This window comes from Miniopterus schreibersii (genome assembly GCF_964146895.1).
Source record: "Miniopterus schreibersii genome assembly, chromosome: 7".
Lineage (NCBI taxonomy): Eukaryota > Metazoa > Chordata > Mammalia > Chiroptera > Miniopteridae > Miniopterus > Miniopterus schreibersii.
This window is the reverse complement of record NC_138108.1, coordinates 16,257,402-16,283,021: the sequence shown is the minus strand read 5'-3', so window position 1 is coordinate 16,283,021 and position 25,620 is coordinate 16,257,402. Positions and strand designations below refer to the sequence as shown.

Genomic DNA, 25,620 nt, shown 5'->3' with positions numbered 1-25,620 from the left:
AGCTTTATATGGTATATTAGACAGACATTTACCAAGGCACTTTCTTCGAACCTACAGCTTCCTAAACAATGTCCCTATGTGTACGTTTAAGGTGACTAGGAGCCTGGTTTCAACCTTTGATCACTTAGGTTAAGAGTTAAGTTTTTAAAAAGTGCTTTTAAGTGTGCCCTTTAGTGGGAGAAAAGTGTAAAACTAAGCTTTAAATAAATAAATATATAAACCGATAAGCAGACAGAAACAAACATTAGGTGCCTGTAACATGTATTCCTTTCAGTGCCATCTTTCTTTATTCTGCCCTCAATTAATGCAGTTCATGACCTCAAATTCTGAGAATGAGATTTCAAGAATCCTGACCGTTGACCGTGGCAGCTAACTCTGTAGGCACACATACAGACATTGAATATTTATCTTGAGAGCGTGTGTGAGTGTGTGTGTGTGGGGGGGGGGGGGGTGGTGAGAAAGAGAGAGAGAGAGAGGGAATATGATAGTTCATTTGTAATTTACTCTTTTACTCTTTCTCTTGGCAGGATGTTTCAAAAGAAACCCATGTGTTTTAAAACATAAAAAAGAAGGAAAAAAAAAAAGAAAAGAAAACCAAAAGGGTTCTTGCAAGACAGACCCTAGAGCAGTCTGACAACATCAAATAAAACCCCTCCAGCATGTTCTCCCTGTGTGATTCCTTTGTGCATTCTTTCCAGCCCACGGGCACGTTTCCCCTGACACTCCAAAGGTTCAGTGCCCTGTTGATAGATATAAATGCATATGGATCACTCATTCCCACTCTGTCTAGTGAGGTCCATCCTGCTTTCTATAAAAATAATTCAACATGAAAATGAGTTCTTGGAAGCCACATATCATTTCACATGTGATTAGAAAAGCAGGCTTATAACTAGTTGGTTAGGTTGCTCCTCAGATATGTGCCAATGACAAGCAATATGCATAGTTATGTAACACAGTCAGAAACTATATAAACACATCAACATATGCACACATCTGTGTATGGGTGTATATATCCATATGCAAATTACATTTCCATGAAGAGATATAAGACATACATGTATATATATATTATATTTCTGTGTATGTGTGTGTGTATATATATATATATATATGTATATTATATTTCTATGGAAATATACATTACATACACATATCTTCTTTATCTATTATCTATCATAAGCCTATTTTTTCTTTGTCTCTCTTTGGTCTTATTTGTACTTTGCTTAATTCTAGGTATGTGTCTGTATTTTTTATTTAAACTATGAAATACATATGATCTGTTCACCTGTATAGATTTATTATTACAATTATTTTATAAAACCTAATTCTATAATGTAACATATAGAGTAATGTTTTATTTACTACAACTTTTCTCTCAAGTCACAGAATTTAAAAAGTTGAAACAAAGAGATAGAAATGGTTATTAAATACGCCTTTATGCTATGCAAGCAATAAAGTCATGGTAATTTCTTGCTTACATTAGAAACGCCTTGGTCTTGTATATAGAAATTTTTAAAAAATTATATTGGAGCTCTACAGTGATTCTGTGTGATTAGGGGTCTAAGCTGTTGATTACCTTATTATAGGGTAAAATAATATATACAAACACATAAACTAGGTCAACAAACGTATGAGAAACGCCACTAAAAATTCTTCCCTAAGTCTTTATCTTTCAAGTAAAGATGCTTATTTTAGAATGCAACCCCAAAGCTTCATGTGGTCACAGAGTCTGGAAACCAAGCTGACTCTCTGCAGATGCCTCACATCTCCACTGTTTTGACAGCACACGGTTCACTTCTTTTTCACACACTGACAGAGAGACCCAGCCGTGCTATAGCAATTGAGCTACCAAAAACACTAACAGCACGACCCTGCCCTTTAGAAGTTCAAGTTCTGAAGCAAATAACATGTTTTAATTACTGCGAAAAGCCTCAGCATATATCTTTTAAAATAGATTTAGCTATTTAAAATAAGTCATCAAAATATCCTTATTGCAAGTTCAGCAAGTGGGGAGAAGTGAAAATAGACTTTGTACTGTTTCTGCTTATTTAGAAGGGAGTATGGAATATGTAGGCATTCAAATCCCATTCTTTCCTGTGTAACGGGGATTTCAAAGGAAGCAATGATTAATGAGTTTCAGATACTGTATAAAAGTAATCTCTGGGGAAACAAACTCGTAGCTCAACTGGTAGCTTTACCCAGCGGGAGCATTTGAATACTTGAGAGGAACTAAAAATTAAGAAATGAACCACAATGAATAGGCTTTGCTTGGCACCACTGGGAAACTTTTTGGCCTAAACTCAATATTTAAAACCAACTGAATTGGTTTCACAGTCTTACCAGGAAAGTAAAACAACTTATTAAAAGAATAGTGGATCTGTATTTAATGATACATAGCTCAATGTACACGCATGTGGATGCTATTATTGCAGCTTGTTGTTATCCCAATGTTAGGAAACAAATACACACTGAACAATTAAACTCTAATAGAGGTTCCAATCCACATGGAGTTGCATTTTTAATTAAAGGCTTGAACTTCAGTTCCCAAGGGTTCAGAAAGCAAAAATTTAGTGTCATGCTCTGCTTATTTGAAAGGGCTAATGTCAGGTCCTCACTTGTCCTAGAAAAGCAAGTTAAACACTAAGAAGATGTGACTCACACTTTGCCTTTGAACTTTTCCATGAAGATAGGCAGCAGGCAGGTATGATCAATGGATAAAGAAAAGATGAGAAGTGAAGAGAAAGGAAGAAAGAAGAAAAAGACTAAGAATATTCTTTCATTTCAGAATTGGAAAATCAGTGCAAGAGGTTTCAGGTGATTTATTTAATATACCAGTGGGATGAGAATTCAAATTTCTGGTTACTAGTGAGGTGAGGCTTGACTAAAATCAACTACATCTCTCAAATAAACAACAAGTAAAGAATACCTTAAACAGAAGTGACAAAAATTAACTAAGAAATTAATACTCAAATATCATTACTCCAACAAGAATTATATAAAAAGGGAAAACCGGAAAAGAATTAGCATACTTCTTGTGCTAATCACTACACTAGGAAGTCTGCATACATCTATTTTCATTCAATTCTCATTTTCAGATGAGAAAACGGAGGCACTGCACTTAAATGGTTTTGACATTTCCCTTGTAAATTGCAGTGCTAGTATAAAATTTCAAATTTATCAGGTTTCAAAACTCAAGTTCTTTCTCCTGTTTCATGCTGCTGAGAGTATGTTGAAAATATTGCTTTCATAATCTAGAAACATACTTTTTCATCTAGAACACATAGGCTAGATTTGAACTGTGGATCCTAAATTCTAAGGCAAAAGGATATTTCTATATCAAGAATCTTTCAATCATTTTACCTCTGAGCTCTATTTTGATCACTTCCGTCTCCCCCAAATTATTCCTGACTTTTTGTCCAAATCATAGAGTATGTCTTTCATACAAAAAAGCTACTTAATTCTCTGTGATTGCTTTACATTTTGTCGTGAATGAAGTGCTAATCAGAGAACTATAAATGGCAACAATCAGAGTTGGCTCTTACTTACACAAAGATTATAGACATGTATGACTTTCAACTATATTTGTCCTTTGTACCTCAATGATTTTATTGCATTTATTTCAAAGGACTTTTTCTACTTTACAAACTAGTTGGCTTAAGTAGTCATTTGCAATTATAATTAGAAATGCTTTTCAAAGAGAAACCATCTCCTGGCCCATCATTTTACGTTTATTTGTACGTGCAAAATTTAGTTTGGAGCTTTAACTTCTATTAAGTGAAGGACTATATATTATTGTTTGTATCTCCTTTAAAAATGTAAGATTTTGTGATTCAGAAGGAAAATGTTTCAAATCTTCTCTGATAGAGAATATATCTAAGTCACATTTCAATGGATTAAAATGTAAATGAACTAAAAAGTTACATTAAATTTCTCCCTGATTTAAATATAAATCAGGCACCATATTGACATGAGATGGTTCAACAAATACTACTGAGTTTTAAATATTTTTCAATATTTTATATTTAATAACAAAGCAAATTAAGAAGTCACTGCCCATAGTAATACATATTAAATATATAAAACCATTGGATAGCTACTTAAATTATGCAGATACTCTTCAATAAAGTCACAAAGGAGTTGATAATCTATATTGTGACCTCTGATGTATTTATGTAACACAAAAGATAGTCAGATTTTTCTTAATTTTTAAGAGGTGCTTAAGCCAAGACACTAATTGTTGATTCACCCCTTTTCCCTGATCACAATAGGCCTACATTTGAAGCATGATCCAATTTTAATTGCAAAGATTTATCATTATGACACGTAATTTCTAACTACATGAAATGACAATGTAATGCATATGTGTGAAATTCAGTCACACATTTGCTATGTGAAAAGTGATAGCAAGGACATGGGCTCCTTCTCTGCTTCATTTCATTTTTCTACCAGAGCTATACAAAGATATATCGGTAGACATGTCCAGTTCTACCTCCATTATCTTCTCTATCTTTGCCTTGCAAAACATACTAAACAGTATCCACGTGAAATTTCATAGTGTTTTGTAGATAAATGATGCATTTGGGTTACAACTGTGTCATGCATAAACTCTAGAATTTATTTTGTTTCATTTTCTTCCCATTGATAAGTGAGAATGCATACCTAAGCACATAGAGATCGGCATATTTTTTTAACATTAAAATGTTACGTCTCTCTCTCAAGTACCTTAAATAAAACTGTATTTTTAAAATAACATAACAGAAAGAATACTAAACTAAGGGCAAAAAACCCTTATCTTGACAAAACACATAACTTGTAGAGTTAAATCAAAACAAATGAATGCACCTGAAATACAGTTATCTGTTCTTTTGTATTCTAGTGTTAGCAAAAGAAAAGCCATGAAGTCAATTTCTAAATACCTACACTAAGCAAAACCTCATTAAAAACTAAAGAAAAGAGACTGCATTAATGAGAAGATAGATCCTCAACTCATTCACACAAACCAGAAGATGATAAAATTTCAGTGTCATGTGACCTCCTTCTTTCCCAGAATCTCCATAGCATGTTGATAAAATGAAAATCTGGAATTATATTACCTTATTTTAAACCTGAATTCCATAAATTATTGTGTGCTCTGTGGCATGCTACTTAATATTTTAAAACTGCAGTTTATCTTCAAAATGGAAATAATCACAATCATCTATTAAGTGGGGTTATTTTAAAGATATATGCACCTCTATGTTCATTGCAGCATTATTCACAGTGGCCATGACATAGAAACAACCGAAGTGTCATTCCGTAGATGACTGGATAAAGAAGAGGTGGTACATATATACTATGGAATACTACTCAGCCATAAGAAAAGATGAAATACTGCCATTTGTGACAACATGGATGGGCCTTAAAATATCATGCTAAATGAGACAAATCAGATAGAAATAGTCAAGAACCATATGATTTCACTCATACCTGGGATATAAAACTGAAAGAAATACATGAACAACCAAGAAAAACAAACAAAAACTCATTGACATAGACCCCAGTGGGATGGTTACCAGAGGGAAGATGCGTAGGAAGTAGTGAAGGGTAAAGGGGGTCAAACAGAAGGGGAAGGAAATACATTTGACTTTGGGTGATGAACACACAATGCAACGTACAGGTGATGTATCACAGAATTGCGACAGCATGGATGGACCTGGAGGTCATCGTGCTAAGTGAAATGAGCCAGTCAGAGAAAGTCAAATACCATATGATCTTGCTTATATGTAAAATCTTAATGAACAAAATAAACTGATGAACAACGTAGTAAACGGAGGCGTGGATACATGGAACAGACTGACAGTTGTCAGAGGAGAGGGGGAGATGGGAACTGGATGAAACAAAGTAAAGAGTTTAGCCAAAGAACATATATACATAGCCCATAGACTTAGTTGTCAGAATATGCTCATTATGTATGTCATTAAAAACCTTTAAAGTCTGAAGCCCTTTATTTGATGGTAGATTGAACATAAAAAATAACCTTCCTGATATTAGCTTTTTTCAATACTACTGATACTATAAAATCAAACCTCTAATTTCCATCGCAGAGCAAATGAAATTGAGTAAATTGAATGATCTTAGAAGGAAGAAAAAGGTTATGGATCACCATCTTTCTTTATTTTTCCCTGTAAATATTTCTGAAAATTGCTATGATTATTATGATTCAATAACCAAAACAATTTGACTTAGCCTACAATTACAGCTAGGAGGTATAAAATGTATTGCCCAGAATGGGTCATAAAGTATTAATGGTGGGGGAAGGGAAAATATTATGAGACCTAGAGCAGCAGAGAAAAGTAATGTGTTGAATTTCAGGTAGACTGGTATTAGATGGGTTAAGAAGATACAAGGGAAAAGATCCTCTTTTCTCTCTGATATTCGATCATGAATTCTAGCTCACATGGATCACTAAGAGGGCAAAGTTTAAGACACTTCCTAGAGTAAGTGATTTTTCTCCTTCGAACAATAGTTTCATCTCTTTCACCAGTAGCATCAATAAATCAGCTATATCCCAGAAAAACAACCACCACACAATAATTCAAATTTCCTGGCTAGAAACGTTTATTACATCAAAAGGTGTCAAGCCATGCAAATTCGCATTTATCTATTCCCTGATAGATATAGATAAGTGGAAAATTCCATTCATCACTTATGAAATATTGGTCACTTCTACTGCAACTTGTTTTATATACTTCTATAGTAAAGAGTTTCACCCTTATAATAGCAGATATCTTCCTATAAGTCTGGGAAAGTAATAAGAGGTTTGTTGCACCTCTATTTTCTTTACATATTACTATATTTTATCAGTTCTAAAATGCATATATTTTTATATTACAATCTCTAAAGTCTTGATTCATTGTATAATTTTTACATTTATGTTGGGCTTTCACATCCAATTTTAGTGTGGTCTACATATAACAACTCAAGAATATTTATTACAATTGATGGTGACTTAGATTTAATGACATATGGTAAACATCTAATTTAGAAGATATTTTATAGAGGAGTTGTTTTTCTTTTTTATTTGTTATTAAATAAATGTTCTATTATGGAAAAAAAATGTGAACATGGACTGGGGAATCCTAAAGATATCGGCAATGACTATGCCAGAAATAATTCTCAACACTTTTCAATTTGAGAATTCTTTATAACTATACACTTATAGTGTAGAAAGTGAACATGAGAGTAAAAAAAAAAAAATCTCATTTTTAAAGTCATATTTCTGACAAACATGAAAACCTTAGTCATAACAACTAGCAGCTTAAAGCACATTAAGAAGCGATACATGCCATCCAGAACCCAGCTCACTCAAATATAACATAGGGTTAGATCCTAAATCATAAATGACACATTTTATATCTTACAATTTAATTATATAAGCCTAACATGCTTTCAATGATTATAAAAATAGACTCTTTCTATTACCTTTTACCAAAAGCATACCTCTCAAATAATGAATAACATTTATTACAGCAGCTATATATGTAATTTATAATTCCGCTTTTACAACCACCGTACCAACTGTGGATTCTCATTATACTTCCCTGAAGATGAGAATACCGAGGCTTAGAAAGATGACTATCTTGCCTCAGAATAGAATTTAAAGAGAGGGAGCCTGGATCCAGAGCCCGTGCTCTGACTAGCCATGCTAGTCGGCTTGGAAGTACCCTCACCTACTGATCGGGTTCGGTAAAACAGGGTGTCCATTCAGCGCTGCACTAATATGATCGCCACTATCACATGTGGCTATTGAAACTTAACTGAATTAACATTAAATAAAATTAAAATTTAATTTCCTTCATCTTACTAGCCATATTTCAAGTTTTAAGCAGCTACATTTCATTACTGGCTATTCAACTGTGCAGCTTAGACTGTCTCAGTTATCATATAGAAAGTTCTATTGGACAGTGGAGCTTTAGAAGGTAGTAATAACAATAATAATAAAAATAATAATAATAATGAATACTTTCCAAATGCTTTCACATAGTGGCTCGTGGGCAAATATTTGTGAGAAATTTAATATTTACTGAGAGAAGACAGGTATGTAGAGACAATTTGGAAGAGCTCCTAGCTCATTGTATCCTGAATATACAAGTGGAACTAAACAAAGCTAACAAATATTTGAACTGACATTAGATTCCAAAGAATCCTAAACGTTTCCCAATAAACCTGAGACTATTAATAAATATTTGTCAGCTATGGCTAAGAGTTTATAAAATTAGTTAAGAGATCATATACTTTTAAATCATATCCAGTATTCACAATATTATCATTTTGTATATTTATTTATATGCTTTTGTCAACTTACCATCATTTTCCATACATACATCCATGATGTATTACCACGATTAAAGTCAAAGTTCTTTCTAAAATATAACTTTAAGATCTTCTGCTTAATTTTGAGTTGTTTATGTTTAGAGGCAATTTATTATTTCTCTGACTGTGGTCTTACCTGGAGAAGATATCCTAAGCATTTGTCAGGAATGGCACAGTATGAAAAGATGGGAAATAGATCTAGATTCCAGACAAGTTGGCCCTATTGGCCACAAGACCTTGGGCCTGCTGTCCTTATACACAAAATAACAATAAAAATACTTTCCCAGTTTGCATTACTGGGCTGTGTGTGGAAAACCAAAGTAAAAAGGAACCTGAAAGCATTTTATTAAATGTATACATCATAACAAAATAGGAATTATAACTACCACACCTTTGATAAACACTGGAGGAAAACAGCAGGAAGCCTCTTTCTTATCTAAGGCTGACAGGGTTTTAGGGTGTGCCAAGCTTGGGGCTGCCTCTTCTAACTAAACTAGATGATATATTTACATATATTTTAAATTGCAATAGGCTCGTCAGGCATTATTTATTCCTTCTGAAATACAGATTCATGTTATCCCCAAACATGATTCACACTGCTTCCAAAGCTCTGATTTGATTCCAGCAGTTGAGGATGTGCAATGATCTATTAATAATTCTGTCCCCAGCATTGCTTGGTGACTAGGAATGGATGCAGAGAACTTGCCAACTCTTTTTACCCCTTCTGTACTGAATTTATTGGCTGACACTGGTTAACAAAATTAAATAGGTTTCAGGTGCACAATTTCACAACACATCATCTGTAGACTGTATTGTGTGATCACCACCCAAAGTCAAGCCTCTTTCCATCACCATTGGTATCTGCAGGCCCAACAAAGCTAATGACCTGCTAAAAGGGTGAGGAAGCAGATATTCTGATATCTTTACTGCTTTCCTCAGAATGAAATCCTAGATTCATGATGATATCTAATCAATTTCTATTATTGCATGTGAGACCCTGAGGAGCAAAGACTCTCTTCCATTTTCTGAATGTCATAAGCAAACAAGCATGCTTTCTCAACAAATGAGCTTTATAAGGGAGTTTTTTGACCTTACATGTTTTCTTTCCTTAGAATAAATATGCTTTCTCTCTTAGGGAAAGGAACATACAGAACTTAGTGTATCTTAGGGACAACAAAGTATAATCACAGGAAGTCTCAAATAGGGAATTTTCCTGAGAAACTCTCCTAATGCTAGACTTGCCCCAGATTTTTCCTAAGGATGCTATAGAGTTTAAAAAGAATGTAGTACAGAGAGTGGGATTTAAATCAAGGAGGCTGCTTTTTATGGTCTGGGCAGATTATCTTAATACTCATGACATAAAACATGTGAGCTAGCGGAGAAGGAATAGTTCTATCCCCTTTAAGTCCCACCACCCCATGCCTTATGTCTGCAGTATCAGTCTCTAGTTTGATCACTGGTACAACAGGATAAGAAATTTCCATTTTACCTTCATTCAGAGCCATAAATTCACTTATCAGTTCTCAAAAGCTGAAAACATGTCCTAGAAATCTGCTGAAATGGTCACTCTACCTGATCCCATATTTATAACATTTCCTTTCAAATACGTTTCTGTTTTAACTATACACAAAAACACGTCGCTTATGGTTTTCTTTATTTTTGTTAATATGCGTTGTCTGGTGTGACAAGCAAACAATGTTCTTGAACATTTTTTATTAGAGTATCATTTTTTAGTAATTGTGGACCTGATCTTAAAATTGACGTCTTCATAAAAATGTACCACTCTTCACAGATTCCCGCTGACTGATAGAATTTTCAGTATGTTAGTTTTGATCAAACCATTTTCCAAGTAACTTATCCTTAACCTGGGAGTATTCTTGGAATCAATTATTTTCTGCAGATATCACAGTATGTAAATATTAGTAGTACCTTTGACAAACATTGTGTCTAACAACAATCTGAACTAGGCTAGTTGAACCCACTCAAGTGTTATTAAGACCTTTCACAGAGCAATTGAAGGAATGCTTAGCAACTCTAATGTCAGAAAAAGAACTCAGAATGAGTGTCTCTTGCTTAGGTCAAGAACGGGGTAATGAAGGATGGAACATGATGATAGTGATTTGAAATGAAGGGCTGGGGCAACAGGTGCTTGGCCTGAGCCACTGAAGGACAGGAGAGCCGTCCTGTGGAGTACTGAGGACAGCAATCTTACTGAGAGTAGATGAAGAAAAGCCTGGGCTTTTCACTTCCAGAGAAAAGATCTTATACTAGAAGCATTTTCAGGGTAGTATCAGAAGAGATGATGAAATTCAGACCAACTTTGTGTCTAAACAAGTCACCTTTCAAAGTCTCATAAAAGCAACAGGAACCTATTTGAATATGCAGAAACACGAGCAATTGTTTCGTCACTGTGTCCACACAAAGGGAAGCTAAAAACAAAACAATACGGAGAAGGAAAACTAAAGTTCCTTAAACACCCTCTGTAATCTATGAGAAGGCGGCTATGGTTGACCAGTTCCCTGCCTTACTCCATGAAGGCCTGTAACAACACTGTGAGGTGGAATTTTCTTATCAGTTTTAAAGAAGAAAAGAGAGACAGACTGTAAGTCATGATCTTGTATTTGAATAGAGAATTTTCTGATTCCACACCGATACTTTTTAAAATACATTGAGTCAATTACAAATGGCCTGTCCATTTCAATACTGTAATTAGGTTATTTGACAGCTACTGAATAATGTGGAGGGGAGTTGAAAAACTTAAACTTTAAAAGGTACTGTGTAACTTGATGTACTATTTTAATTAATAGCCTGTGCAGATCTGAAGGCAGACATTCAGATGTAAACGTCATATGTTACACTGTTCAAATGTTACATCATTCAGATATATCTCCTGGACTAAGCATTTATTTTATATTTAGTATATCAGAATTCAGTACAATTAATATATACTTTACTTTTTTATTGAGGCCTCCCCCAAAATAGCTTCAGCATTCCATTTTTTGTTTAAAATTTTGGTCCACATCTCAAAAATAATCTAATCGCGATGACCTAACATGCAGTTAACCAATTAGAATATCCATAAAATATTAAATAAAGGCCCTAGTAGATAAATATGTTGGTCTTAAAAAAGGAGAGAATTTGGCTGACTTTTGAAAACCTTACGTTGTCTATTTGTAGCATCCCAAATTTCGCATACTCAAAGAAATAGCCTCATAATTCATAAAGTAAAAATTCAAATATTTAATGTAAAACCTGGTAAGAAAAATGTACATATTCATGTATTAAATTTGTACCTATGTTCTGTATGGCAAGAGTCTACAAATATCACATATTATAAAATAATAGTATAATTAAAGTATTATAAACTTTTCAAAAACATTATTCATTTCTTCGACTCAATCATAGAAAAATCATGAAGAAAACATAATGCTTCCTATGAAGCTTTTAACTGGATCATATTATTTTTAGATTCCTAATTTCAATCATTCAGTTTTTCTCTATTCCACTTCCAAGTTCTTCCTTCTATCATTATTTCCATGCAAGTCGTAATTTAGTCAAAAACCCTGCTTTTTAGTAAGATAACTATCTTTGAAACAACAAAAAGAAATAATAATAAAAATGTTGATGAAAGAATCTATAAATTCTGAACAATTTGCATTTACCATTATGTCATCAATTCTATAGCAATCATGTCCAAAGTAAGTAACATAATCAGTATTCCTTTCTTCCTTCAAAATATTCCAATTTTAGGTCTCATGTCTAGCTAATTACAAAGCTACTTCTAACTTAAAATGATATATTTTACATCCACTGAAAATGAAAGCAACAAATAATTTTAATATCCTGATAATAATAATCTTATATGTTACTTAATATTTTAAGGTACTATATCTAAAGTTATCTCATTTTTCTTTTTCTTTTCTTTTTTTTTAATACATTTTTATTGATTTCAGACAGAGGAAGGGAGAGGGAGAGAGACAGTAGAAACATCAATGATGAGAGATTTGTCATTGATCAGCTGCCTCCTGCATGCCCCCGACTGGGGATGGAGCCTGCAACCCGGGCATGTGCCCTGACTGGGAATCGAACCGCCATCTCCTGGATCCTGGATCGATGCTCAACCACTGAGCCACACCCAGCCAGGCAAGTTATCTCATTTTTGAATATCAAGAAACACTACCAGTGAGTAAACTCAAATACACAGAAAGGCACTACATATTTTGATGCAAAATATATAGATATTAATTTAGATTAAATTAATAGTGTCGACTCCTTTATCCCACTGTGGGATGATAATTACTAATTAGCACATTTTGATTACAGGCACATGTGCAAAATTCATAATTAGAAACATTATCACAAAAAGCCTCCCACCACAGCCTTTATGAACTATGAACTATAGGAACTGATAAGATATCAACAGAATTGGAAGGACCAGTTTACAAAACAAATTCCTACAAAGTGCTTTTTGTAGCAAGATGATAATATTAGGTTGTTGGCGGACTATCTGCAGTCTTAGGGGAGGGAAAATCACTGATGGTATGGTATGATATTAAAGAATTCTGAGAAAGAATTACAAGTGGCATTTAGTGAGTTGCTAAACAAGAGAAATCAAAACTGAATTAATAGATATATTTTCCAAAAATAAGGAATTGTGCAAAATACTAGATATAACAGCTCGTGCATTTACTGAGCTTTCCGGAGAGTGAGGGTTGCTTTACTGCAGATTTGATGATATGGTCCACCATTCACCTGAGACCACCAAACACATTCTTCAACCTGCTTCCTATCTCAGTTTTCAGTCACTGAGCATTTCCTGAACAGTGTACTGCTGTTCGCCTGAGATAACAGTATTAAGGTATCCCTCAGACTGCACTCACAAATCTGTAAATAAAACAAGGGACTCACAGGCCATAATTCCTCATAAAATGAATAAATGGTAGATATTTAAATGCTTTAGTGTTCCTCAATGTAGCACATACTACAGTGCACCCTCCCACACGTGTCTATACGTTGCACCGATAATGACAGTGTATTTGCTATTTTATACATTTTCCTTACCTGTCAAGTTCTTCAATCCAAGTTCTTGAAGCCCAAAGTTGCCATCTTTTCTGTAGTTTAAAAATATTGCCAAGGCATAGCGATCCTCATAAAGTTTTGTCCCGCGAACAATGCGTAAATTCTCCAGAGGCAGGTAACGGAACTGATTCAGAGCCACTAACACGTAGCCGGTGACTTCCCGGATAGACTGGAAAAACACAAACAAATGCCAGTGTTAAAATATTAAAGGTTATTTGTCAGTATATTTATGTAGTCATTTAGATAAAAATAAATCATTTAATTATAATTTTCAGTTTTAATTATAGAGCCATTTCCACATCATATTGCCAATAATTGCCTTGGTAATACAAGATCACAAAGAGTTAAAATCTCATTTGAAATATGAGTTTTTGTTTTATTTTAAATCATGGATGTGTCTACAGTAAAATAATGGATTTTGTTTTATGAAGCAGTCTTCATACCTGAGATTTGAATATAATTCAAGGCATAAAGCTCTCAATTATTGACAAACTAAAATGAGTAAGAAGACATAACCATCAATCAAACTTTATATAAAAAAATGCAAACCGGTACACTTATGACTAATAAAACAAAGCTGTATCAGTTTGTAAATTGTGGGACAGGTTTCAAGTTACTGATCTGGTGTTGAACACTATCGCTATCAAAGAACAGTTGCCTTGTATGTCTCTGGGGAACACATATAAAAATATGCATTAAAGGCATTATGGTCACTAATTTGATTATGGCCACAGTTTTTATATTTGCTGCCTGTTTTTTAATGTAGCTTTCCATAATATGAGTTAATTAACTGAAGTTTTGTGAGACATTTTAAAGCAAAAAAAGTCACCAAAAGGGCTTCAGGTATCATTTAAAGAGGCTTTGCTTCGGGTGGTGAACACACGATGCAGCGTGCAGATGATGTTTTGTTGAGTTGTATACTTGAAACCTGGATGGTTTAGTGTACCAATGTCACACCAGTAAATTCAATTTAAAAAAAAGAAAAAAAACAAAAGTACACTTTTTCAGTAAAAAGAACAAGATAATAATGACAGCTAAGAACATGTGTTACATTAAAAAAATAAATATACTGCAAAAGTAGTAAAATATTTTATATTATTTTAATGCCAATTTTATGTTATTTTATACCTTTAATTTCAGATTCTCTTCTCTGTCCTCTTTTACTCCCTTGGTGATCTTATCCTGTTTCAACTTTGACAATCTTCAAATTTTATCTCCAAACTGTCCCCTAAACTCCAGACTCCTGTCCAACTCCCTTCTCTACATCTTTACTTGAATGCCTAATACACTTCTCAGACACACCTATCCAAAACTGACCAGGCATCTTCCTTCCACCAACCTTCTAGTAGCCTTCCTCATCTCAGTTAAAGTCAATCCATCCTTCCTGTTGTTCAGGACAAAGCCTGGAAATCATTCTTCATTCCCCTATCGCACACCAAATGCAACCCTTCCTTTTTGTCCCATATTTTAAATGATCAGGGATAAACCACTTCTTATGTCAGCCACTGCTTCATCTGAGCCACCCTCAGTCCTCATCAAGGTTACTACAATAAATCTCCCTCTTTCTACTTGTTTTAAAAAATATGTTTTTATTGATTTAGAGAGAGAGAGGAAGTGAGAGAGAGAGAGAGAGAGAAACATCCATGAGAAAGAAACATCGATCAGCTGCCTTCTGCACACCCCCACTGGGGATAGAGCCCGCAACTTGGGCATGTGCCCTGATTAGGAATCAAATTAGTGACCTTTTGGTTCATGGGAATGATGCTCGACCAACTGAGCCACACCAGACTCTTGATTGCTTATGGTGTTTTCTCAGTGGAGGCTACCCCTGATTTTTAACATATAAATCAAATCATGACATTTAAATTCTTAAAACCCTGAAATATCTCCCAAGTCACAAAGTTCTTTCAATGATGAGTCAAAACCTCTATCGGGTCTGTCCAGTGCAGTAAGCACTAGACATATTTGGCTGTTAAGCACCTGAAATGTAGCTAGTACAGATTGAGAGATGTGTTTTAAGTGTAAAATACACTCTGGATTTCAAAGGTTAAACACTGAAATTACATTTTAGATAAACTGAGTTGTATAAAATAGATTATTAAAGTTAACTTGACATGGTCCTCTTTAACTTTTTATTGTGGCTACACAAAATTTTTAATTACATTTTTATGGTTATCATTATATTTCTATTAGATAGTGCTGCACTATGTGATACGGCCATCGGTTTTTTGTTTTTGTTTGCTGGTTAATTTGTTTTTCTGTCTTCCTCTTTTACTCTCCACCTTGCTCTTTCTATTCCAGTTTTGCTGGTCTCTTTGTTGTTCTTCTGACATGACAACTGTGGTCCAAGGTGCTCACTATACTCTTAAAGGCTTGAGTTTCTCTTGCTCTTGTTATCTTCTTGGCCAATTTCCTCACTGCCTTCAAGTTGTTGCACAAATCTCAACTTCTCAGTTGATGCCAACCCTCCCATGTTTCCCTGCTCTAACTTTTATTGTTTCTACAGTACTTCTCACTTTCTGATGCACTATACAGTTTATATATTTATTACATTCAATAATAAGAGTCTATCTCTCCTATTCCCAGAATATAAGCTCTACAAGGGCAAGAACATAGATTTGTTCAATCATGTGTCCTGTGTGACCAGAACAGTGATGGTGCATAGTAAGAAACCAACACATATTTGTTGAGTCCTCTGGTTGTTCTCTGGCCACAACTTCACCACTAGGCAAATTCTGTGAAGTCAAGAGAAGTGCCCACCTGGAGTCAGCACTCATCTTTTCTACACCATGCTCCAAACCCCTGTGATTCTAGAATTCCATTTCCATATAGCCCTGGGCCCTCATCCAGGGCTTGTGATACAGGGCTTTTCCCAGTTCTGTCCCCGAGACAGTAGACTCTGCCACCAATGCACCTAAGAAGGATGGGTGGTCCAAGTGCAAATGTTTGAGAGGTGAGTGCATGGATTTTGGGTATGGGGGCTATAGTGGCCATTCACTTGTGTGCACAGCCTCTCACAATACAGGACAGAATTGATTAGAGGATGGGCTAAGGGCTGGAGTCCATCTCTCTCTATGCCACTGTATTCCTGAGAAGTCCAAAAATTCTAACACTTTACCTGCCATTCAGGTTGTTATAAAGATATATCTGCCAAAATGGGAAGACAAAACATTTTATTTAATAATATCTGTTTGATTTATAATAAATAATAAGACATAAACATGTAGGCCTCCATTCATAATTTTGTGCCAGGTACTACAGTTCTTAAGGATGAGCATGCTAACACTAAACACCTAGAAGAGTAGAATCGTGATGGAGCAAAGGTGGAGGTGAAGGGGCACAGGACAGATGAAACTACTCATGTCTGCCTTCAGCCTGGGAATCCTGAGTCACTATGAGCATTCCTGAGATGATACTGTGCATTTTGGATCGAAGAGATGAGTGTTAGGGGAATATAGAAGAGGGGTTGAAGGTCACAGTGACAGGCATTGTTTGTATACCACAGTTTGTTTGAAATTGCACCTGCCTGGAATAATACAGCTTTAGGCCCTACAAGTCCTTCCAATGGCTGAACTGTCATCCCTTTGAATTATTAGAAGAGAGATCATGCACACTTTGTAACATCATTTGGTCTAAATACTAAAATTATTTCACTCATTATGAAAACAGTTTAACCTCTAATTGTATACAATAATTATCAAGTGCTTTAGGTTACAATGATAGCACTAAGATGAATGTTGGTGATGGGGGACGTATTATCTATCTTGTGCCTAAAATACGTCATAATATCTGTCATTCTCTCTAACAGGCTCACCTTAGTTCCAAATCCACTTAGGATGTGATTCTTCTTATCAAAAGCTGGAAAAATCCATTGGCTTATCATATGGTGAAGGGATACATTAATGGGATTATCAGAGAAAACACAAGTGAAGCAAACTCAGGTATAAATAGAGGCTTATGAGCAAAGAAGCAAAATCAGTAGCAATTTTACAGTGTTGGTTAGGGAGATGAACTCTTTCTAGCTATTAATTGATAAAGGTGTGCCACTCAGCATGGCAGAAGCTTCAAATAACCAGCAAATAATAAGGCCTCTGATATAAGAAGTGCTCTAGGTGAGCCAAGAACAATGCTGAGCACATAGAGAAGGATCCACCCAGCACAGAGGAGGAAGCTCCAAGTGACCTTAGTTACAAGAGAAAGCAAGCCATAACCAAGAGCATATCTGCATCCACATATTACTTAAGGCATTTAAATTTGAATTAATAGCATTGTAAAATGTACATGTTAGTAATTCCGGAGTATTCATTCAATTATTCTTAGAAACAGTTCTGTTTTCTTCATAAAAATCCAGGTTAAAGCAACAGCTACTCCTTTGTTGAGATTCAGGGATGGGAGGAATTGTTTATTATAACTGAGATTCTGGTGTTGACAATGAGTCTTTTTTTTTTTTACTGTACATTCTGCTTGTTATTCTTCTGCCTTGCAAAATAGTGTGTGCAATTTAAACATTGGCTTAACAAATATCGTTTTGCTATGTGAACTCTGGACATCATTATATGTCAGTTCTGAGGATGCATCTGTTTAACCCACTTTGAAACACAGCCACCATAACTAGGTAATATATAATTCATGCATAGAGAATTATTTGATGATAACAGTGGTGAAGACTCTATTTTTTTCGCACATATCCCTTTCCCCCATTCAGACAAATAATGGAAATAGTAGGGGGAAAAGATAATAGCAATCTCTCAAACCAAGATTTATTGCTCCAACATTTTATATCTGGAGGGATCCACAGAACCAACAGCTTTTTAAAGAATTATAGAGGATACATTTAAAATTCTTACATTTAAAAGCAACAAATTATGCCTTGATTTTCATCTCCTCAGTTTTCTGTTTTTCTATTATTCATAGTCACATCCTTTCAGGTACTCTTAAGTCCTGTCTGTGAACAAATATCTTGAAATATCTCAATAAGAAGCTCCACTGCAGATAACAGGAACTACAATGCATACTGATTGCAAATAAAATCACAGGAAACAACTTAGTAATGGTCAGATTACTTTCAGCCTAATGCTGAAAAAGATGTAACAGTCTGATCATGACTCTGATAAACGTGTCTTTTTTAAAATGTGCTGTGTAAAGTTAGTTTACTCTGAAGCCAACAGCGTGAAGTCAGAATTCCTTCAGGGTGATGCCAGGTTCCATTTGAAATTTATTTACAACCTGCCTGGGGGCAAAAACCATTCTCTTCAGAAACCCTGGTGTAGTTGAATTGACAGTTACATGTTGTGACCTTTAGTTCACCTTTAAAAGTTAGTTTGATTATTAATTATTGTTGGCACATCCTATGCTATGTATCTACATTGAATTATGGTACCAGATAAAATTATAGATAGAAAAGAAGCTTGTGTGGCATCTATTATCATGAGTAATCAACCAACAATTTAATATCCTCTTTAAAAAAAGAGTCAATAACACAGTTATGTGTTAATATTGGCAGCTCACTACGCTATCCTGGTAAAAAGTCGAGAGATATCTACAGGTGTCAATTAACGTCTACAATGCCTAATGAGGGTCACACAACCGGGCCAGTTGTCCATTGTTCCTTTCCTTTCAGGCATAAGAATCTTAGTGGCACAATCTTTTTAATGATCTCAGAACTTTTTATGAAAATAAAAACAACTCTTAAACAAAGGACTTATCTAAGGAAATTATAACAGTAAGAAATGTAGGTTCAACCTCCAGGCAAAGCTGGGCTCAAATCCTAGTCTTACTTCTTCCTAGCTTTGCGACCTTCATCAAATTGTTTATTTTTATTAAGCCTTAGTTTCTCTATCTGTTAAAAAAATAGCAATACCTAAGGATTAGAAGAGATGATAAAAGTGTCTGACAAGCAGTAAGTGTTCAGTAGGTGCTAGGTATTACAAATATCATCTCTGACAATAGCCAAATGAACTCTCTATGGAGAACTGGATTTGAAAACAAAACTAATTATCACATCATTACAGAACACAACATTTGCTTTTCATTCCTTTGTTATGTAACTTTGGTTTCTTTATATCTTGCCTCTTCAAGTTGCAATTTATTCCTAAATTAAAGAGTTGGTTCGTTATACTTTGTGCAAGTTATAGCCTTAGTACAGACTCTGGCACTGAACAAACGTTCAATAACGGCTGCTGAATGGAGGGAATTGAAAAGTAAAAAGCTACGCTTAAGGTCTTTTGATACATTGTTTTCCACAGAAAATGTTTCATAAATGTTCCACTAACAAAAATGTTTGAACAACTCAATCGTGATATGTGCCCAAGGACCACAGTGGTGAGTGGACATCACCAGAATGCCCCAGCCAAGAGAAAACCCTGACTCTGGTTCTGGCTCAGTAAGTTTTAGTCCCAGGAAACTGCCTATTTTGTCAACTGAAGAGTGAATATCCACCTAAAGATATCTCTCTCCTTGTGGTGTAAACTTCTGCTGACTATAACTGATTGATTTCCATTGTCAATGTCGCTTCTACATCTGCTTTGTTCAAAGAGTGAATACAACTGAAGATCATTAAAGCCTTAAACGCTTCAAAACTCTTTCAACCCAAGGGGCAATTTGTCTTGCTTGTGGCATTTGATGGAAATCAAAAGAAATGGCAAAACAAAATAAATGCCACCAACTTCCCACACCGTATTAATGATCAACTTTAAAAAAGATATGGTTTATTCTAAAGGACAAAGATTTATAGCAATTTATCTCATATACTATTTTAAGGAAAAATGTGACATTTGTAGTTATAAATTTCCTAGAATTTCCACTGGGTGCTATTCTATCAAAGATTAGAAAGATTGTATTGCTTCAATGGGCATTCCGTTTACCTCCAGATCATTCCAGAAAAAAAATCAGTATTATTTTTAAATCTCTATTTCATTTCACAACTAAGAACAACTGTATATTTTTTAACTTGACACAATTCCTTTATTCTCTTATTTTAGCTGTTTTCCCTAATTTGGTCCTCATTGGGAGTAGTAAATATTCCTTAAATGTTCCTTTTTCTACCTTAAGATTTAAGGGATTGCAGAACCTCAGGATTCCTGAAAATTTAATCAGTGTTTAGGAACAATTTTATGTACATTAAAAACAATTATACATTCTTGGTTAAGTGTGTAAAACTGTTTCCTAGATTTTCTCCTACCCAAATTATGCATCAAATCTATTTGTGTTGGCTGTTTTTCTTCAATCTAAGCATCGTTTGAAAATGTACCTCTGCAGCAAGACCTTCTGCAGCAAGTCAAAATAGTTCTGAATTCTTAAATTCTACTCCTGCGCCCTATGTACTCATACTCAATTATATATCATCCACAAATAATACTAACATATTCCATCAGTCAAGACATCCATAGATATAATAGTGATTACTCTGATCCATAGACTTGAAATTAAATAATCTGTAGTATCACAGAAAAGACTAAGGAGCAGAGAACTATGGGGGGTTCTGGGGGGGAGGAAAGTCCCTCTCCTGGTAATGACTGTAGAGTGTATGTGTTCTCTGACAGTGACAAATGCTGTAGCAAATTGTAACCTCTCTATCAGGAAGGCTTTCCATTACGTTTCCCTAGGCAATTAATTTCTGTCTCTGTCCCTTACAGCAAGTCTGGTAATTTCTAAAGCAGAGCACATTCGTAACTATGACATAATATTTAGAAATTTACCAGCAAAAAATATTAGTAAGCATAGAGCAAACATTACCTATTCCTGCTGCATGTAGAGGGAGTACGTGATTGACTATATACCTGATAAGTGTCTTTCTCCACAGAGAGACAAACTGGTGAGGGCATTGTAGCCCAATGATTACATTTGGGTGCTGCAATCTGACAGGTCTTAGTTTGACTCTTGCCTCCATTACTTATTGACGTGAAACAAGCTATTTAAATTTAATTTCTCTCCTGAAAAAATAGGACAAATTTCTGCTAAATGCTTAAAAGTTGACGATCTTTAAAAAATCATTAATTTCATTATATTGTTAGTACAATTATGCAAATAGTTTGTGTAGTTTAGGAATGGTAAATAACATGCAAGCAAATATACATTTGGTATTAGCATTAATTAATTAAACAATTGATGCTACATAGTGCACAAAGGTGTGGACTCTGGTCAGTTTGCTTGTTATGGGCTGAATTATGACCCCTCAGAATTCATATGTTGAAGCTCTAATGCCCAGTATCTTAGAATGTAACTGTATTTGGTGTAGGGACTTTAAAAAGGTAATTAAAGTAAAATGAGGTCATCAAGATGTCATAATCCAATATGACTGATGTCCTTAAAGGACAAAAAATTAGGACACAGACACACATGAAGGAAAGATGATGTGAAACGACATAAGAAGTAATCTCCAAGCCAATGAAAACGGCTTCAGAAGAAACCAACCCTGCTGACACTTTTTTAAATTGTTGCCTCTATTACAGATGACCCCCACTTCTCCTTCTTTGACCACCTCCACCTCTGGCCTTCACCACAGTGTTGTCTGTGTCCATGGGCTATGCATACATGTATATACGTTCTTTGGCTAATCTCTTCACCTGCTGACACACAGCAGGTGAAAAGCCCATAGTCTCCAGAATTGAGAGAAAATAAATCTCTGTTTAAGTCGCTCTGTGGTACTTAGTTACCCCAATCCTAACAAACTAATATACTGCCAGAGCAACATTATATTGGGTAAATTATTTATCTTTTTGTACCTGAGTTTCCTCATCTGTAAAATGAAGATACTAAGGTCCCAAATTCCTAGGATTGTTTTGAGAAGCAAATCTCTGAGTTGTATAAATGTACCACAGCTTTCTTATCAGCTCATCTGCTGATGGGCACTTGGGCTATTTCCAGTGGAATACTACTACTCAGCCAGAAGAAAGAAGGAAATCTTACATTTTGCCACAGCATGAATGGGCCTGGAGAATATTATGCTAAGTGAAATAAGCCAGTCAGAGAAAGACATATGATTTCACTTATATGCAGAATCCATGAGCAAAATAAAGTAACCGACAAAGAGGAGACAGGCTCATGGATACAGAGAATGACTGACAGCTGTCAGAGGGGAGGAACTGAAGGAATTAAGCAAAGAAAAAAAATGAAAGATTCACGGACACAGACGACAGTATAGTGACTGGCAGAGGGAAGGGGAGAGGGGGGGTAGAAGACGGTAAAGGAGGGATAGATGGTGATGGAAGCAGACTTGACTTGGGGTGATGAACACTCAATACAATGTATAGATGATATATTATAAAATTGTACACCTGAAACCTATATAATTTTATTAACCAATGTCACCTCAATAAATTTAATAAAAATAATAAATAAATGAATAAATAAATAAATAAACCCCTGTAAGTGGCTTAAGAAAAGGCCTAACGTACAGCAGGCTCTAAGTGTTAGTTGTTATTTTCGTGCGTGACTCCTGAATTTTTAATCTTGTTCAACAGGCTGCCCCTATGGCATAGCATACATAGAACTGTGCTTCTCTCTCTAAGTGAATGGCTCCATATCACCAAGTTTACATGAGAAAGCTGCTGGATACCATTTCAATCCACAACTGAGAGTGACGGTTTCCAGTCCGAGGTATTTTATAAATGCGATTTTTTCCCCCTCTGAAAATTTAAAGAGGAAAATGGTCCTGCATGAGATGATGTATGACAACAGCTGCCTCTTCTGAAAAGCCTATGGGAAATGGCCTTTGAGGGTTCAGAAGTTAGAGGTGGCTGATTTTGTGACTAGTCAGTTGTTATTTTTAAATGAAAAGGGTGAGCAATTTCAGAAACAGTAGAGCCAGCGTATCAGGATTGGATTTGACAGGACTGCCAAGAAGCACTTTAATATCTGTGTAAATATTTGTTTGTAAAAACAGAAAGCAAAACGCTTAATTAATTTCTAAAGAATAAATACTGAGACAGGAACAAGGTGGAAGCGTAGGTAGCAGCTGCACCCCCGCCTCCCGCAACAGCTTCAAAATGTCAACTAAAATACAGAACCACCGTCACTCAGAGCCTCCTGAGATCTGGCTGCACAGAAGCCCCACAGCCAGGGAGCTGAAGCAGCACCGAGACCGGGAGGAGGGGCGGAGACGCGGGCAGGTCAGGGCTGAATCGCGGAGATGCGGCCGCGGGCCCACACCTGGAGGGAATCTCGGCGGTGGGGGTTTCCTGGAGGGGTGAGCGGTCCCAGCCCCACATCAGGCCCCCAGCCCAGGGCTCCAGGGCCAGGAAGAGACTTCCCCACAACTTCGGGCTGTGAAACCAGCAGGGACTGTCCCTGAGGGTCACGGAGGCTGCGGGAGCCCCAGCAGCTCCTCCTAAAGGGCCGCGCACGGACTCACTCGGACGCTCCCTCTGAGCCCAGCGCCGGGAGCAGCCTGAAAGGACCCGGGACACTCGGGGAGGAACTAACCTGCCTGAGATCCGGGCGAGAGCTGGAGGGGCGGCTTCCTCCCAGGCAGAAGGGCTGGCAGAGGCCATGGCTCCTTTGGCGAGTCCTCCCCGCACACAGCCGGCAGGCAGGCGCCATGTTTGAATGGCCAGCACCTGACTCACACCTTTGGCCCCGCCCCGTGATTCCCGGAGGCCCCGCCCCTCCCCACCTGCAGGCTCCTCCAGGCCATTTCCAGGGGCTTTTCTATGCATGTGGCCTCTCAAGCCTCATGCTTAGGACTTTCCTAAAATCTCTCAAACCAGCAGCAGCGGGCCCCATACGGCTTGATAAGTGGCCCCAGGCCTGGCACTAGCGGCAGCCTGCACTGGCTCATAGCTTGGCCTCTCCTGGGCACCTCCAAGCCCAGCACAAGTAGCAGCCAACTATGGTTTGCTCTGTAGCTCATGCTGGGTGGCCCTGGGCAAGGCACTGGCACAGGCTGACTTTGCACGTCCTGGGAGGCCCCAGAGACAGTGCACCTGGTGGTCAGACTCAACCACGCTGGATTAAAACCCTACCATATCCACGAGTGACATTCAAGGGGCGCACTTGGTGAATACCAAAGCTCCGCTGAAGTAAACCCTGCTCCATAGGGGTGTCTCCAGCACAGCCACACTCAGGTTGTAGTTGCAGCTGGTTCTCACAGCCTATTGGCCTGGGGGTCAGTTCCTCCCAGGGATACAAACAGCAATCAAGGCTCAACTACAACAGGAGAGTGCACACAGGGGAGCCCCTAGAAGGCCCAGCTCAGGTGACTGGGGAGGCTGAGCCACTGGACCCTACAGGACACCTACTACACAAAGCCACTCTACAAATTCCAGGAGACATAGCAGCTCTACCTAAGACATAGAAACAAACACCTGGAAGCAGCCAAAATGTGGAGGCAAAGAAACATGTCACAAAGGAAAGAAATAAGAAATCTCTAGAAGAGGAACTAAATGAAATAGAACCAAGCAAGCTAACAGATACAGAGTTCAGAATTTTGTTTATAAGGATGCTCAAGGATCTTAGTAAGACTATTAAGAAAACAAATGAGACCATCGATGAAATAATAAAGTACCAATCAGAAATGAAGGCTACACGAACTGAAATGAATCATTTACAGGGAATCAACAGTAAAGTAGAGGACGCTGAGAATCAAATCAGCAATTTGGAATATGAGGCAACAAAAAACACCCAACCAGAAGAACAAAAAGAAAAAAGAATCCAGAAATATGAAGATAGTATAAGGAGCCTCTGGGACAACTTCAAGAGGCCCAACATTCGTATTATTGGGGTGCCAGAAGGGGAAGAAAGAGACCAAGGAATTGAAAACCTATTTGAAAAAATAATTACAGAAAACTTCCCCTACCTGGGGAAAGAAATCGTCTTACAAGACCAGGAAGCACAGAGGGTCCCAAATAAGAGGAACCCAAAGAGGCCCACAGCAAGACACATCTAATTAAAATGCCAAAAGTTAAAGACAAAGAGAATCTTACAAGCAGCAAGAGAAAAGCAATTAGTTACCTACAAGGGTGCCCCCATACGACTGTCAGCTGATTTCTCAACAGAAACTTTGCAGGACAGAAGGGAGTGGTAAAAAATATTCAAAGTGATGAAAAGCAAGAACCTACAACCAAGATTGGTCTACCCAGCAAAGCTATCATTTAGAACTGAAGGTCAGATAAAGAGCTTCTCAGACAAGGAAAAGCTAAAGGAGTTCATCACCACCAGACCAGTACTACAGGAAATGTTGAAGGGCCTTCT

The 25,620-nt window shown here is 36.6% G+C and overlaps 1 protein-coding gene across 4 annotated transcripts in view; it reads right to left on the bottom strand.

The window, feature by feature from the left end:
- The window catches only part of ERBB4 (erb-b2 receptor tyrosine kinase 4), a 797,001-nt gene that overhangs the window by 356,334 nt on the left and 415,047 nt on the right, over positions 1–25,620 (bottom strand). For all 4 annotated transcript variants that reach the window (XM_081141986.1, XM_081141988.1, XM_081141985.1 and 1 more), the window contains exon 3: positions 13,414–13,600. In XM_081141986.1, coding sequence (XP_080998112.1) covers positions 13,414–13,600 — 187 coding nt within the window. The remainder of the gene's footprint in view (positions 1–13,413; positions 13,601–25,620) is intronic.